Source organism: Barbatula barbatula (assembly GCF_947034865.1).
Source record: "Barbatula barbatula genome assembly, chromosome: 25".
Classification (NCBI taxonomy): domain Eukaryota; kingdom Metazoa; phylum Chordata; class Actinopteri; order Cypriniformes; family Nemacheilidae; genus Barbatula; species Barbatula barbatula.
The window spans coordinates 6,603,979-6,619,477 of NC_136788.1; the positions used below are offsets into that span (position 1 = coordinate 6,603,979).

A 15,499-nucleotide genomic window follows, 5' to 3' on the forward strand; every position below is an offset into this window, starting at 1 on the left:
TGGTTGTGTGTGTGTGTTGGGCACCTGGGTGTTCACACACGTGATGAGAATTTCTGTACTTCCACTATCCACTATAAAGACAAGTTTGTCATGGAGAACAATGGGGGGAGTTTCGAAAGAGACTTCCAGAAAATGTGTGGTACATGTGAAATTTCAACAGAGGTCAGGTGTGCAGGCCTTGCCAACAATACACAACTTAGTTGTTCTCATTGGGCTTTGCTTAAAGACACAGATTTCATATTAGAGTGGGAGACCTTAATAAAATGGTTAAAAACAAGAAACATAAGTGCGTAAGGAAACTCTCCGGAAAGTGACAAACCCAACACACGGGTTGTAAAATAACATATGCTGGGTTGTTTTAACCCATCGTTGGGTCAAATACAGTACGCAGAGGTTGGATTTGTCCCTTTTTTGAACAAACGCTTGGTTAGAACAATTCAGCAATATGTTTTTTGAGTATACCCCGATCGATAACGTTAAACTTATAGTAATTATTTATAAGTTGCACTGCCAGGTACAAGCGTGAAATGTCTGTTTGACATTGTTTACTTCAATTTTGATGTTGTTTTACTTTATAAAAATAAGTACCTAAAGTAACCTACAGCTCTGTTTCATACACAGATGACGATAAAAGGCAAATAATATTGCAGCTTTAATAATATTACTAACTAACAGTTAACTCACTTTAACAAGATCCCGTAAAAAGTTAACTACATTTTCTTTCAGCTGGAGCGACAGAAATATATCGTAAAATAAAAAAATGTCCGCTGTAAAATTACAGGATATATTTAATAAATTATGAATTCAGTTTTGTGTAAATTTGCTGTCTCTTTCTGTAATTTTACCATCTATGACCGTTTTTCAAAACTAAACCGTAAAAGAATCTGAAACAACTGAAATGTTTTGGCAGCTGGGGCGCGATCAGAAATAAACAGTAAAATACCTGTTTTCCCAGTTTTTCATGTACATTTGTGGTCTTTTTCTGTAATGTTATTTTTTTTACGTATTTCAAATGAAAATAAATTATAAAAAAAAATAACAGAAACATTTTGAAAATTATGTTTTTGAATTGGGCCAGGTAAACTGATCATTTGGGTTTCTGAACATCTCGTGAATATTTCATGGTTTTGGTAGTCTTGATATCAATAATGCATTGCACTAAACAAACCATGTTGTTTTTAATGTAGTCTGCGACATTTTTACAATTGCATAATTTTGTTGAATAGGCCCTTTAAATGTCAAAACGTCTATTGTTGCTATAAATTTGGATTATTATAAAGTCAGTTGTGTTTTTTACGTTTGCATTTACCATTGTTTTCCCATACTATCTTTGATCCCAGTAGAAAGCAGGTGCTTTTATCTAATGCATTCAGCATTTTGTAACCATAGAAAAATCGTTATGAGGGTAAAAAGGCTCTTTTTGAGTTTATATTGTACCTGTTCCCTAATCAGTGAAAGGCCTAATACAGAATAAGCTTGTTTTTCACATTCTTAAAATGGACAAAACTCATCTACCCTGGTGTTAAATATATATTGTTCATCATGCCTAAACAATTATAATGTTATGTTAATCCACAAAAACAGTTTTGAGTGTTTGATCTTGCACAATTGGGCCAAGTAGGACACAAATCAAACGAAAAGAAATCGCTGGAAGCGTTTTCATATTTTGTAATGTCTGTATTTCGTTTCATCATCACAGAATGGGTACATGGGGAGGAACAAGCCTTTCAAAAGAACCTGAGGTATTTTGCGTCAAGCAGCCTAAGGTATCAAGATTTTCTCTTTTAAAGAAATCCCTATATCAATTATAGTGTTGTTGATACGATGCTATTCACACAACATAATAATAATAATAAAGTTGCCAACTATTTCACAATTTCAGCAAAAAAGGACAGCCTGCATCTTTTTATTACAAGTTTTAAATAATGATAGCAATGACTTTAAAAATATAGTACAGGAAAGGAAAAGGAAAGACAATGTCTCACACAAGGAAAAAAGGGAACTTACAGCAGCACAAATACAAGATCAAAGGTTTGCCATACAGAAAAGCTATAACTGAAACATACAGACATAAATAAATAGCTGAACTTTCTCCCAGCGAGAGGTCAATCCCATTCACATTCACACACACGCATACCCTTTCTGTGTTACATATCAACTTTGGAGCACTCAAGAGAATGTGAAAGAAACAGAGAGGATTGTGGGAGAATGGAGTGAAGAACAGAAAGAGATAAGAGCGCTAAAGAGAATGTAGAAAAAGGAGAAAATGAGGAGGAACCTTAGAGCTCAGACAGAATATAAAAGCAAGCAGAATGTATTGTCACATTTGTGCAGATTCTGTTGTCATCAGTTACTGACCTTATATATAAAGTTTATGAACAAACTAGTTCAAGAACAGACACTATTCTGTCTGGCCGAGTTCATATACGTGTATTTTTTCATGTGTGCACAGTTGCGGATGAAAAGTGTAGGGGCAAATTCTCCTCTCCATGATGCTTGTCTACATGAGCATCTGCAAGGGTCAGTCATTCACATCATCCATCCACAATCAGACCCAAACAAACAATAAATAAAGTCATAAATATGCAGAACAAACAAGGGGGACCCAGAGAAACCCCTCAGAGTCCCTGACATTTATTCCCTTCATTTTTTCTTCTGTGCTTGTTAATACAAAATTTGTATTCTTGAATTTCAAAATGAGTCAAGTGGCTGCTCATTTTACAATGCTGGGGTATCATACATTTATTTTTTAGATTATTCATGCTGGATTAAAGTATTTTAATTATTCAAGCCAGCAGACGAACGAAAGCCATACCAAATGCTTTAGTTTGTGACACACACTGCAGGACAATGGTTACACACATTTTTTTTTTGTAAAGCATTGTGGTACCCTTTAAATGAGAATGTTGAAAACTTCCCTCTCAAAGCAACAGAAAGTGCATTTAAACATCAGATCACTTCTGGTATTAACCACCCTTATGAACAAAAACGAGAACAAAAGAAGTAAAAACACATATTGCTTGTTATTGCGTATCGGTCTGGTGAGTGTTTTCGTAAATATCACTGTAAATGAGAGATCAACACTGAAACAGAAGAGGAAAAATAAAAATTCCACAATCTTTATATTATTTCTCATTACCAGAATGAACCAGTAGAATAAATTAAAACTGTAACTAAAAAAATGACAAAAACAGGTCCATTGAAACCACGGTGTATAGTTTATATACTATTTGTAATGAAAACAGCAGCCTCATACAATGCTCAGTGAGAGGAACATGGGCGGCACAACAGTTCGAGCATCACCACTTGGGCACAGGAGGGGTAGGACAAGACCTTGAAATCTGGGTAACAAAAGAGGGACAGAGAGCATGATGGGAAAACACCCACAATGCTTTTCCTTCATGACATGCCTGGTTCCTCCTCCAGAATTCCATGAATGCTGAGATACAGGAGCAGGGTGGACAAAAGCACTGCACAAAGAGGCCTTCATTCAGCCAGTTAAAGCATGTACCACTACGGCTTAGTCTGTGCTGACTCCTTGTGCTGTGGTGGTGTAACTTCACTGAGTCCAGGGCAGCATAATAAAAGAATCAAGTGTGAGCATAACGGCCATGCTTGATTCTCAATACACCAAAAGTCTGATAAAGCTTTTTAAAATATTTGGGGGGGTGGTTTCGAGAGCAAGGAGTTGAATTTGACAACTCAAGTATCAACTCTTTGTCATCTAGGGATGGCTATGGCTTAAAAACAGTAGAAAGACAAGCAAAGTCGTCCGGTTCCACCGGCTTGTAAAGACCAAAAAGGTTTGTTTAAAATTTCTGAGATCCAGTCATTATTTATAAGCCTATGAACTATTCTGAATGTGTTAAACAACAGCATGTCCACGCTCATTCAACTTTCCCACTCTCAGTCATCCTTGCTTATAGATGTTGCCTGTCTGCCTGTGTGTGAAAGTCCCCATGGGCTGTGCAGGTGATGTCAGGATACTTCGATGATCTCCATGCTTCCGGAAAAGCTGGATTGCTTGCTGATCTTACCCAGCTCTTCCCTTGAGCGTGTCTCCGATCTGCCCTCTTCAAACTCCATCTGACAGCTGCGACGCTTAAACTGTTTGTCAGCAGCGATGGAAGTGGGAGTCTCCTCGTGCCAACTGCTCCTGGAGTCCCGCGGGTCCCCTGCCTTCTCACGCAGACGAACGGCCTCACACGGTCCTGGGAGACTGCTACACCCAAGTGCCGGAAAGTGTACCGCCACTCCTCCAGTACTGTTCATTGATTCTGAGCTGTAGAACCAAGGGGCTTCACCGGTTGGTGTTACAGGAGTGGTGGCCTGTACGGTGTCTCTATGCTTGGTCCACATAGGTCCGGTGCCCACGGTGGGAAGGCTGAGCAGCAGGGAGGGCTTTAGATTGTCATCAAGACTCTTGTGTGCAGGGAGTGAATGTCCAAAATTTAGGCCTTGCATGTGCACGGGTGAACTTCCGGCGCTACAACCATTGTGCTTGCTTTTTCTCCGCGAACGGAGTCGGGAGCTGCTCTCAGGAAAGTGGCCTGGAGATTCAGCTAAACCAGGGCTGATAGAAACAGGTGAGTACTGGTAGACACCATTGGCTTCATCAGCTTCTGGGCTATCCAGCTTGCAGAGTTTAGGTACATCCTCGGTATGCGCAGGTGCAAGGCGAGGACAGTGGTTAGGCTCATAGACCGATTTGATATCGAGCGAGAAAGACCGCTTTAGGCGGTTGGTGTCCAGGATACGCTCTGCCGACAAGTTTAAGCCATTAAAACCCTGCTGGAGGGATGTCGGAGAGGGTATCTTGCCATCCAATTCCTTACCGTCTTTCTCAGCCTCCATGCGGCTCTTCTCGGGATCACTGGAAGATTCCCCTCTATGCTCCGATAGTTCCTTCAACTGATCCGACTTCTCTTGCCCTGCGGAGAGAGCCTTCAGCAACCTCAAGCCTTTCTCAAATTCCAGAAGCTGTCCTAAGAAGTTAAAATTGGGTGATATTGAAGGTCTGCGGTCCTTCACAAATCTAGAAATACAAGAACGGTAAGAATGGTTAGCCTAAGGACAAATAGACATACATGGAAAGGAAGACGTCTTTAACAAAAGATGCATCATGTGAGCTTGTGGAGACCATGAAAAAACTTTGTTTAGAACACAACGGGTATTGTTTACAAGTTTCTATGTGATCCGTTTTACATGTTGCAGGAAACAGATCTAACATTACAGCTAGCAGAAAATGGCTTTTTGAGAGCGTGCAATTTAAGCTGAAGGGTGTCTGAGTGAGTTTACCTGTACGCGTCATCTGATGACAAGCCCATTGTCTTCATGATATAAGCAATGGCAATGGTGGCGGACCTGGAGATGCCAGCTAAACAATGGACAATGACTCGGCAGTTGGAAACCTTGGCTTTGTCTGAAAGCGAGATCGGAAATGTGTGAGCGAACAAAATGCAAGCAAGACAATAAAAACACTTCCTCAGTCACAAGCCAGAAAAAAAGCAAATAATTTCTGCAACTATACTTTGAGGATCAAATTTGTTCTGATATCATCACAGGGTTAGATTCCTGTTTTTCGAGTCACGTTTAATCAGGATTTCCAGACCTGAAGACAAATGCATTAAGAAAAAGTTTCTTACCAATAAATTCGTTGGTTTTGTCTAACCACGGCAGGAGTTTTTCACAGTAGTTGTCATTGACGGGAATGCGCATGAAATGGCTCTCAGAGATGAACTCAGGCTTCGGGCAGGTGTTACTTGCATTCAACACATACGTGATGCCATTCTGAGCCATTAGATCCTATGAATGCAAAGAACCAATGTATGAATGATAAGTATGACTTGTCAATATAGTGCTCCTGTTTTGGATGATCTTTAAAAAAATATCAAGGTCTAACCACAGGCAGTCTCACCTTGTTGAGCACATCTTTTTGTGAGCCCAGGTAGAGATGGGGCAAAATTTGTGTGGGACCCACATTTGCCACGGGTAGACATGGCTGAGACAAGCTCATGGGCAGAGTAGCCACTGGCTTTCCTTCACACAGGCCTGGGAAACAGGATGAGAATGCTGCAAAACCACCTGAAGAAACGCACAAAGAGAAAAACTTAACACGTTAGGAACATTTGGGTCCTATAATCAAAAAATTACAAGAGACATATATCTAGTCAAAAACATATGCAGTATTTGTACTAAAAACGGACATTGCGATGTCACGCATCATTTGTCAATAACTAACCAAATCACAATTAATACGATGAATGAGACGTGTCAATCTAGGTCAGTGCATGAACAAACGGAGCGGACAGTGAGCAATGGCCAGCCAGCCTTAAAAAGAACCCTGTCTCTTTAGGAGGCGGGTGGCTCCAGTTTTGGTATTTGTATGCTGGAGCTCCTTTTCCTGAATGACCTAATATCCTCAACATAACAGTTGCGTCAGGCTTAAAGAATGAGGGTGGTCACAGGTGCAGACCAAGCCCCTGATTCATAGCCCGAGAGTGTTGGGTGTCTGGACAACGAAATGCAAACACACAAATACAAGGTATAAATCCATAAATGCATACATAGATGTGCACACATGCACAAAAGTATCTATAAGCAGCACTTTTGTAGAATGGAGTTACAGTGGAAATGGAGAAAATAAAGTCTTGAACTGTGCAATGCTTCAAGGAAAGTTTGAGGTTTAGTGTTTAATCTCAGATGAGGTCTATGGGAATCTAGGACACTGTAACCCTGGTATTGTGCACACACAGCAGTCAACCATGGATCCATGACATCATTTTGTCCGAGCCAGGAAAAAGTGCAATAGTCCAACAGAGACTTTGTTAATCAGATCTGGGTGTTAAACCAAACAAGTCAATAAAATGAGTCATGGCAAATAAAGACTGAGATGATAAGAAATTTTATAACAAAGAGAAGCAAAAGCCACATTGAGTGTTGGTGCATGACATCATCCAGAGTCAATAGAAGGGTGACAAATACTTCAATTGACTGTGAACAGTAAGGCCACCTGCCTAGCACTAACAGACACAGAAGAACACCTGTCCCTCTTATCAACACATAATCTGCTATCTAAGCCACTATTGTTTTTTGGGGAGCCTGGCCCTTTAACAGCTTTGAGCGACAACCTGCCTGTTTCCTGCTATTAATGACAACGGCTGGTGCAATGACATCATCTCTCAGCACAGAAGATGGGGGGGATTTGCATGTCACTCAAGCAGAACCAACAATCCCCGGGTGCCTCCTCCATACGCTCTCGAAACTAGCATTAGATGAATGACTGCCTACCGAATGCTCCACAACCCCATATTGATTCATATGCACCCTCCCCGCCCCCACCTTAACACACACACACCAATATATTCAAACACATTACAAACATGAAAATCCTGGATGTATGTTACCATCCCCCTACCATGCTAACTGACACAGTGATGTAACTGCATGAAGGGTTGGTCATTGTGGCAGCATTTGTCAGCAACACCTAGGACAGTCACTTCGTAACTGGCTGGTTGAGTCCTGTTAAAACCAGTTGCCTATCCCATATTTTACCAAAACAGGGAAACAACCATGAGCTTACAATTCCTTCTCAAAGGGAAAGGTCTTTAAAACCGAGACCAAATCTCGAAAGACGATTACAAAATAATTCCATGTCATCTTTGATGACCATTTTCATCTCTCCAAGGATCTGGGCCTGGTTGCATAAAGCACCTTAAGATTTTTCCTAAGTATGACACTTAAGGTGCTTTATGCAACCAGGCCCTGTAATATTGTCCTGGGCTTTTTTCAAAAGCATCGTAATCTTAAATTGATTTTAGAACTATAGTCACCAATGAAGCTACGATCAACGTAGGCTTACGATGCTTTTGGGAAACGCTACAATGGTCTTTTGTTTCAAAGGTCTATAGAGGTGCATTATATAGGTTCCTAAAAAAAGTGTTTCTGGACCACTGAAGACAAACAGGAACAAGTAGAGCGCCACACCGTTGAAAAGTCAAGAGAGGAAATACTTGAGTGAGGTCATCAGCTATCATTTCGAACTGGGCGGTGGTGGTGACAGTTAGGATTACAAGGAAACCTTTAGTTTCCGTGTAACTTATCTTGCTACAGTTGAGTTAACTGATTCCTACAAGAACTGATTCCAATGCAAAGCCGAAAACCCCTCAAAGAGATACAATTTGTTGATCTGCAGTGTTTTTGATGAATGCAGAGACACGCGTTAACACTCACTGTACGCTTATTTGGCCTAGGAAACACTTGTTTTATTAACTGTCTAGTTGCGTAACGGGGCAGTGCTGACGTTTCTCAAAACTGCTGGGCATGCGAATGCATACAAATGTTTTCAGCAAGAGAAGTGCTTGCTTGACCAAAAGGCAATGTGCCATACGTTTCCTCTCGCTCCCACCCTCTCTGAAACTTACATAAGTTTGATTTGCCATCCAGCTTCTTTCTCTGATGTGCTTCAGACCTCGGTCCTTTAGACAAGCACAATAAACTTTCCCTCATGAAGAAACCAAAACAGTATTTCTCTGCAACTGCAGTGGCGATGTCAAAATGTACTCCTCATCACACATCAGAGTTGCGCGATAGCTATCAAAATACTACAGCAGCAATGATACTGTGTTCCCCAACCTGTGATTCATAATGCAGAGGCAGAAAATTCATTAACTCCAGCCTTTGATATCAGTTCATTGTCCTTCGGCACCTGACCTCCATCTTTTGGAGCCCCTTAAGTTTTGCATCCTTTCAGCTGAGCTCTATAGCCTCTCACACAGGCCTCCATTCACAGCTCTACATCCAGCAGCATTGATAGGCCTCTGAATGAAACCAATGCACATTAACACACACACACACACACACACACAAGCTCTCAGTCTCCAGATGCAAAAGACATGACGGCATTGAGGAACAGCCCCCATCTGTCCCACACACACACACACACACACATATACTTATTAGCATCTCAATAAGGGCCCGATGACATCATTGCACACATGCACGCTGCACAATGAGGAACACAAAAAACAGCAGGGGGTTGGTGGCTACCTCATCACTCCGGGCGCTTTGTGTCATGCTTGACAGATTAGAAGTGTTAAACCCCAGGACCCCTGTATCATTGAATCATTAACTGTTGGCGCCGTTACAATTATTGCATTTCTGCCTCAAAGCATTTGCCGATGTAATGGCAGTAAAAGTAAATGGCTTGACAAAGTCCAACTGTTTAACTTCTACTTGGTGACATCAGTATAACGTAATTGCTATGAGACTTATATACATGCTGGTATGTGCACAAAATTACACAGGCTGTGAGAACCATATTACTTAACGTATAATGTTTGATTTACATCAAATAAACTGTGCCTGCTGCATGCACATCCAAGGAATTTACATCCTACTAAGTTACAATAACATTAATTCAACACTTGATTAACGTTTAATATGTCAAGTTTCTTGAGGAATGAAAAATAATTTATATATATATCAAAGGCTCTTGGACCGCCACGTGTTTGACAGGTACAGTTGGGAAAGCACCTATCGGTCCAGGTGACAACAAATGCTACACACCTCTAAGCTTGCGTTCGTTCCTCATCTTGCGAACTCTGATTTTGAGCCTCATGTCTGTTCGCTGGATCCCCGGCCAGAAGCAGTTCTCCAGAGGGGTTATGACCACGTCTAGGGGCATCCGCACTAGATTGCACTCCAAATAGCAATCCCAAAACTATATGTCCATAAAACGCTGGCTACACAAAAAGGTAAGATCCTAAAAAAGCTCCAACTGCTTGTCTCCAAACTAAAAAAAGACGCAAAGCAGAAAGAAGTGTGTGGTCTGTCCTGAGGAGCACCACGCATCCGCTCTCGATCTCATTCTGTGTGGCAACAACTGAAAGTGGAGATCGCTATTGTTGTACAGCCTCCGTTCAAGTCTTTCCCCGCCTTCTCTCTCTCTCTCTCTCTCTTTCTCTCGCTGTGACCTTAGAGTGAATGAGCTCATTTGCCGTGAGCACTGAGCACAGACTGCCCTGTCTCTCTCCTCTGTCTTACTTTCTCTCTCTCTCTCTCTCTCTCTCTCTCTCTCTCTCTCTCTCTCTCTCTCTCTCTCTCTCTCTCTCTCTCTCTCTTCTCTGCTTCCCCTGGTCTCTCTCATTCTGTGTCTGAGCTATATTCTGGCTCATGAGTAAGGCATGCAACCACATTCCTTACTCACCGAGCAAATATGCAACCACCTTAGGGGCCCACTTGAATTTTTTTCTAAAAATGAAAAAAAAAACGGATCTGTTTTAGACAGGAGTACCAGACTGCAAGTACACACGTCATGTATATGGCGGCAATTTGTTCTTTTCTCTATGACTTAAGTTTTATAATGTTGTTGTGAATTCTACAAATGCACTGATTTTCACTTAACGTTACATATAAACCACATTAATATAAAACTTTAAAATGTCTGTCCATTAAATCACATCATAAAGTATCTAATGTTGCTATCAGTGACAATACTGCAAGAAGCAAATGCAATGCACTCTAAAAAATGGTGCCTATAGCACTTATAGTGGTTCTTGGCTCGTAGGGCTCAAATCTTGGTTCTTAATGAGGTGCTATATAGAACAGCTGAATATCTATATAGCACCTTAGTCATCCCAAAACACCACTGAAGCACCAAGTTATGGTTCTAGATAGCACTAAAAGTGATTCCCCTATGATTACAAGCAAATAACTACTATAGCTGTATAGCACCATTTGTTTTAGTGTGTTCGCACTGCTGTACGTCGCAAAACAATAGGTGTCATGATCGGGGTATTGAGACACGGAAAGAGGACCCAAGTGCAGACAGCGGGTAAAGGGTTAACAGACTTTAATATATGAATGACAAACAAAAACCAAACAGGGATGGATACAATAACATGAGAAGACAGGACTAAGACTAACTACACTTAAACAGGACAAAAAAAAACTCATTACAAGAACTACAGACTAGACTAGACTAGACTGGACTGGACTGGACTGGACACAGAACCTCACCACAAAAACCACAATGAACCAACACAAGACACAAAGGCATTAAATAAGGGACCAAATCAAGAGTGGAACAGGTGTAGGGCATGAATCAATAATGAGGAGACGAGACAGAGAGAGCGTATGGCAAGCAACATCAACAATAATTGCATCTCTCCACATTAAACTTGAGGTTCTGTCATGATCCTGCCACTGGACCAAGAGAAAACTGACATGATGTGGCAGAATCATGACAAATATGCATGTATGCAAGGTTAGTAAGACACAAGCACATAACACATCCTCATTGAAAACACCACCGTTGATACATATACATTAACATCCAAAACACCAATCACCTGATCTTTTTTAGTGACTGCCGTTGCTACAACTAAGAATAATCACTGCAGAAGTGTCGTTCATTGTTATATTATCTAATATGACTAAGGTAAACAATGGAAGCTATTTGTAGAGTGTTACTTGATACAGTTAATGCTTTTAGTATACAGTATTTTTGCAGAAGAGGGTCGAGTACATGCATGTAGAGGACATACGTTTTAAGTGTGTTTTTTTCTTACGTTTATGCAGTATGTTACGTTTTTTATTGTGTACAACGATTGTGTTTTTAACATGTGTTAGTGTGCGTTTGTTTATTTCTCAGCAACATGCATGAGAGTTTTAGAAACCGCCACTACATCTTAAGTTACAATGTGTTTTTCAAAATGTTTTGTTCTCAAGAGTGTGTTGAAAGTATGTCATTGAGTTACGTCGTAGCTTTTATATAGAACACTTTCAAATAATCCTTTTTGTAGCGGGACCAGTGAAAGTAGAACTAACAATAGAAACAAGCATTTAGATTGAGCCCTAAAAGTGTGCAATTACAAGCAAGTGTGTGTTAGCAGTAAACATCTTTATAGTCGTTATGTAGGTTGGCTGGTGCTTGTAAAAGCGCAGTAGGAAGCATTGTCAGACTATGACACACTACACCGCAGGATCGTCTGACAGGTGAGCAGAGGTAACACGTCATTCATGCAATTCAGCTGTGACTCCAACATGCAAGTGTGTGCGACATATGTTAATAAATCGAATTCTGTTCTAGTGCGCAAATATATTCATTGACATTTGACGAATGCATAACTTGGGTAGCGTGACACAATATACAGATATTGTCAGTAACCAATATGAAAAAACACGATTACTGATTTTGTGTTAATTCTACACATATCGTAATATCATAAGCAATTTAGCAACCAAGAATTAGCCTTAATCACAATGGTTGCAACTAGGGCTGCAACAACGAATCGAAAAAAATCGATAAAAATCGATTATTAAAAATGTTGGCAACGAATTTCATTATCGATTCGTTGTATCGTGCGACTATAACGCGCGCCACATGTTTGAGTGGCGTGAGCGTGGCGTTTCTGTTGCGTGTCAGCTCTGTGGCGGCTGCGTCGTGTTTTCTGTATCTTTGCACACCAGCACCGTGCCTGACGCGGCGCTGGCGCGCTGCTGCTGCTAAAGGTGACATAGAGGGAGGCCGCCGACAGACAAGGGTCTTGTATTCACGACAAGTTTAAACTTTTTTCACATAACCTACACCTTCCAAAATCCGAAAAATGAGTAAGTAGGCTGTCTGTTTATTTAAATAACATTTCCAAATGTTTTGTAGCTTTATTACCTGATGTTGGACCGTCACTCAGATGACACACTAGACTACGTTGTTATTGTAGTGTGTCATATTTTTTTCCATTTTTAATCACATTGTTAAGAGCATAAAAAACAAAAATAATTCAGTGACCAATACATTTTGGGGTTTAATACGAACCACAATTCGTATTAAGATGATTCTCAGATATGTTATTAAAGATGTAACGTAATCAATTGATGCACGAGTTTACTTTATGCAATAGTTTAAGATGGACATAAATTAATATTCCCATTCAATGCAATGTATCTTTTCATTGGATATAGCCTAAGCATTTTCTTGGAGGAAGATTTTATGGAAAAAAGTAGTTAATTGGAGTATTCATTTGCAACATTTTAGTAATAATATCTCATACTTAATAGGAATATTAATGTATAATTTATTTCAATATTCACTTGTTGTTTCTCCAAAAATGCATTATAAACATGATTTAAGTCCTGATGTTTTCTACAGTAAACCCCGTAACGTGTAGATGTTGATTTAATGAAATTCAATCTGAAAATACGTTCAAATAAATGATGATTAGCTTTCAAACATCAAAATGGCATTCATTAATATGTATTCGTGTACAAAATTACATATAAACATCTTTTCCTATTCTATTTTGCCTGGAAACGCTTCCAACACGCTTGCGTGTCTCGTGAAAAATAGGCGTCGATTCAATTCCTAGCATGCACGCGTTTTCCGTGCGGCTCGTCTCACGCAGGCAGTGTGCAAGCTCTAACCTGTTAACATGGGAGCCGATTTAAAAACGGTCACGCCAGGCTTCTGAGACACTCACGCCACGCATCTAGTGTGTCACAGGACTAAAAAAAGTTGATCGCGCCGCGCAGCATAGCGGAGAAAAAATAAATTAAAAAAGCAGAGCGGAGGTAGAGGAAAGACCATCAGAGAGACCCGAAAAAATTCCAGAAAAAAACAGCAAACCATGAGAGGCTTCTTGATGGGAAATGCATCATGTAAACCACAGCCAGCTGTAATAATAATATAATAAGTAATAATAAAGCTTTTGAAATATGTTTTGCAATGTCAGTTCTATTTTTCAATAAAGGGTTGAAAATGAATGCTTTTAAAAATTTGTATTCGATTCATCGATTAATCGAACAAATAATCGACAGATTAACCGATTATTAAAATAATCGTTAGTTGCAGCTCTAGTTGCAACGCTCGCTCTGCCTCCATACACCAAAGAAACATGTTACTGTATTGATGGCATTGTTTATTTCTTTTTAAAAACATGCAAATAAATATTGTGATAGTATCATCACCGGAAATCATTGTCATGATAACAGGGTAAAGTAGGGTGACCGGATTCTTTTAATGAAAGAACGTGTCAACCGAGAAGCGATAGGAAGACCCACCTACCATCAAGATTGGCTGCGCTGTGGGCCTGTAGCTGCAGCTTGTTACTCTTGCGATAGTGAGAGAAGTTGAGGTGTGTTTGTTTGTTCACAGCATTTAAGTGATGGATATAAACGGTGTATATAACGCTGGATTTGGAGATTTTTTGAAACTGATAGATATGAGGGGTCCCAGCGCTAAAAGATGTCGGACATGAACCGCACGTGGTAAGTGAAACTAAGTCATATATCTGTGTTTTGTTGGCAATCGCCATGTACATGCATAATGTAAACAACACGAACAGTTATGCAGGGACAATGCGATGATGTATTGTGTGCTGATGTATATGATGTATTGTGATGTTGTGTTTTCTGAAATAATCGTACAGCTGTATCTGTCCTTTATAAATGTGTTCAAACTAAATACTCTTCGAAGATACGAAATATGCGATACCACTCTATAGGTACTCAAGATAAATATGAGAGAAACGCAGAAACTGCGCATTCAACCGGACCTTACATGAGTATTGGTACTGTTGCAATGAATTACAATGGTATAGTATTGTTTGCAGATCTAACTGACCAACTGGCTTAGTGTTAGTACCTTGGAGTAGTACTAATACTCCAAGGTACTAATTTTAACTGTAGTCTTTTGATATTTGATAAGAACTTGATGACGCTTATGTCTCTTCGTACTTCATCGCTAAGCGATGCGCGACCAAGTTATTAGTGTACCTTAAAGCCCCGCCTGCTGGGGTAAATAACCCCTACAAGGTTGCTCTGGTACTCTTCAGGAAACGTTGATTGGGCTTTTTCAGTGTATTTTCTGGTTGCTTTGGAGCTGCTGTAATACGGGGACATTTCCAGGCACAAGTCCAGTCGGGGACAGAACACAAAAACCCGGGACTGACTATTTCAAGATTTAAATTTGGTTATTATATAGATTCTCTAAAAACGAATCAATTGATTGGTTATTTCTATCACCACCCTCTACGAGTTACATTTATGCATTTGCCAGACACTTTCATCTATAATCTATTGCTAGCACTACACGCTAATATTTTAACTGTAATGCATTCAATGCACATTCTACAAACAACTGTTTTTGTCTATTTCATGCTTTTGAGTCCTTAGATTGTTCGTGAAGAATTTGGGTGTGCTGAGTAGGAGGGGGTCAGCGCTGGTAGCTCTTGTTGTCCAAGCACCAGTGACATGCGATCCGCGCATACATCAGTCAATGATGTAATGCTTACAGGGCCCCAGCTGTCATGCCTGAGGTGTGATGTAGCCTCAAGTTGAGAGCTGAGAGCTATCGCTCAACGCTCACACGCGCATATACATTTAAGTGTGTCCCCCCCCCATCTGTGATAAAATAACGTTAAAACCACAGCACAAAAATTTGCCATATTTGACATGAACATCATATAAATGGATCGAAATGGGGCCTCTCTTTCACTCTCAC

The 15,499-nt window shown here is 40.2% G+C and overlaps 1 protein-coding gene across 3 annotated transcripts in view; it reads right to left on the reverse strand.

The window, feature by feature from the left end:
- Positions 1–1,660: 1,660 nt before the first annotated feature.
- dusp8a (dual specificity phosphatase 8a) overlaps positions 1,661–15,499 on the reverse strand; it is a 34,923-nt gene continuing 21,084 nt past the window's right edge. For 2 of the 3 annotated variants that reach the window (XM_079450835.1, XM_079450836.1), the window contains exons 4-7: positions 5,918–6,084; positions 5,646–5,805; positions 5,299–5,422; positions 1,661–5,035 (exon numbers count right to left, since the gene is read on the reverse strand). In XM_079450835.1, the coding sequence (XP_079306961.1) occupies positions 3,979–5,035; positions 5,299–5,422; positions 5,646–5,805; positions 5,918–6,084 (1,508 nt within the window). In that variant the 3' untranslated portion in view covers positions 1,661–3,978. Of the gene's footprint in view, positions 5,036–5,298; positions 5,423–5,645; positions 5,806–5,917; positions 6,085–9,567; positions 9,987–15,499 lie in introns of those variants that run through there. The other variant, XM_079450837.1, reaches the window with a different exon arrangement.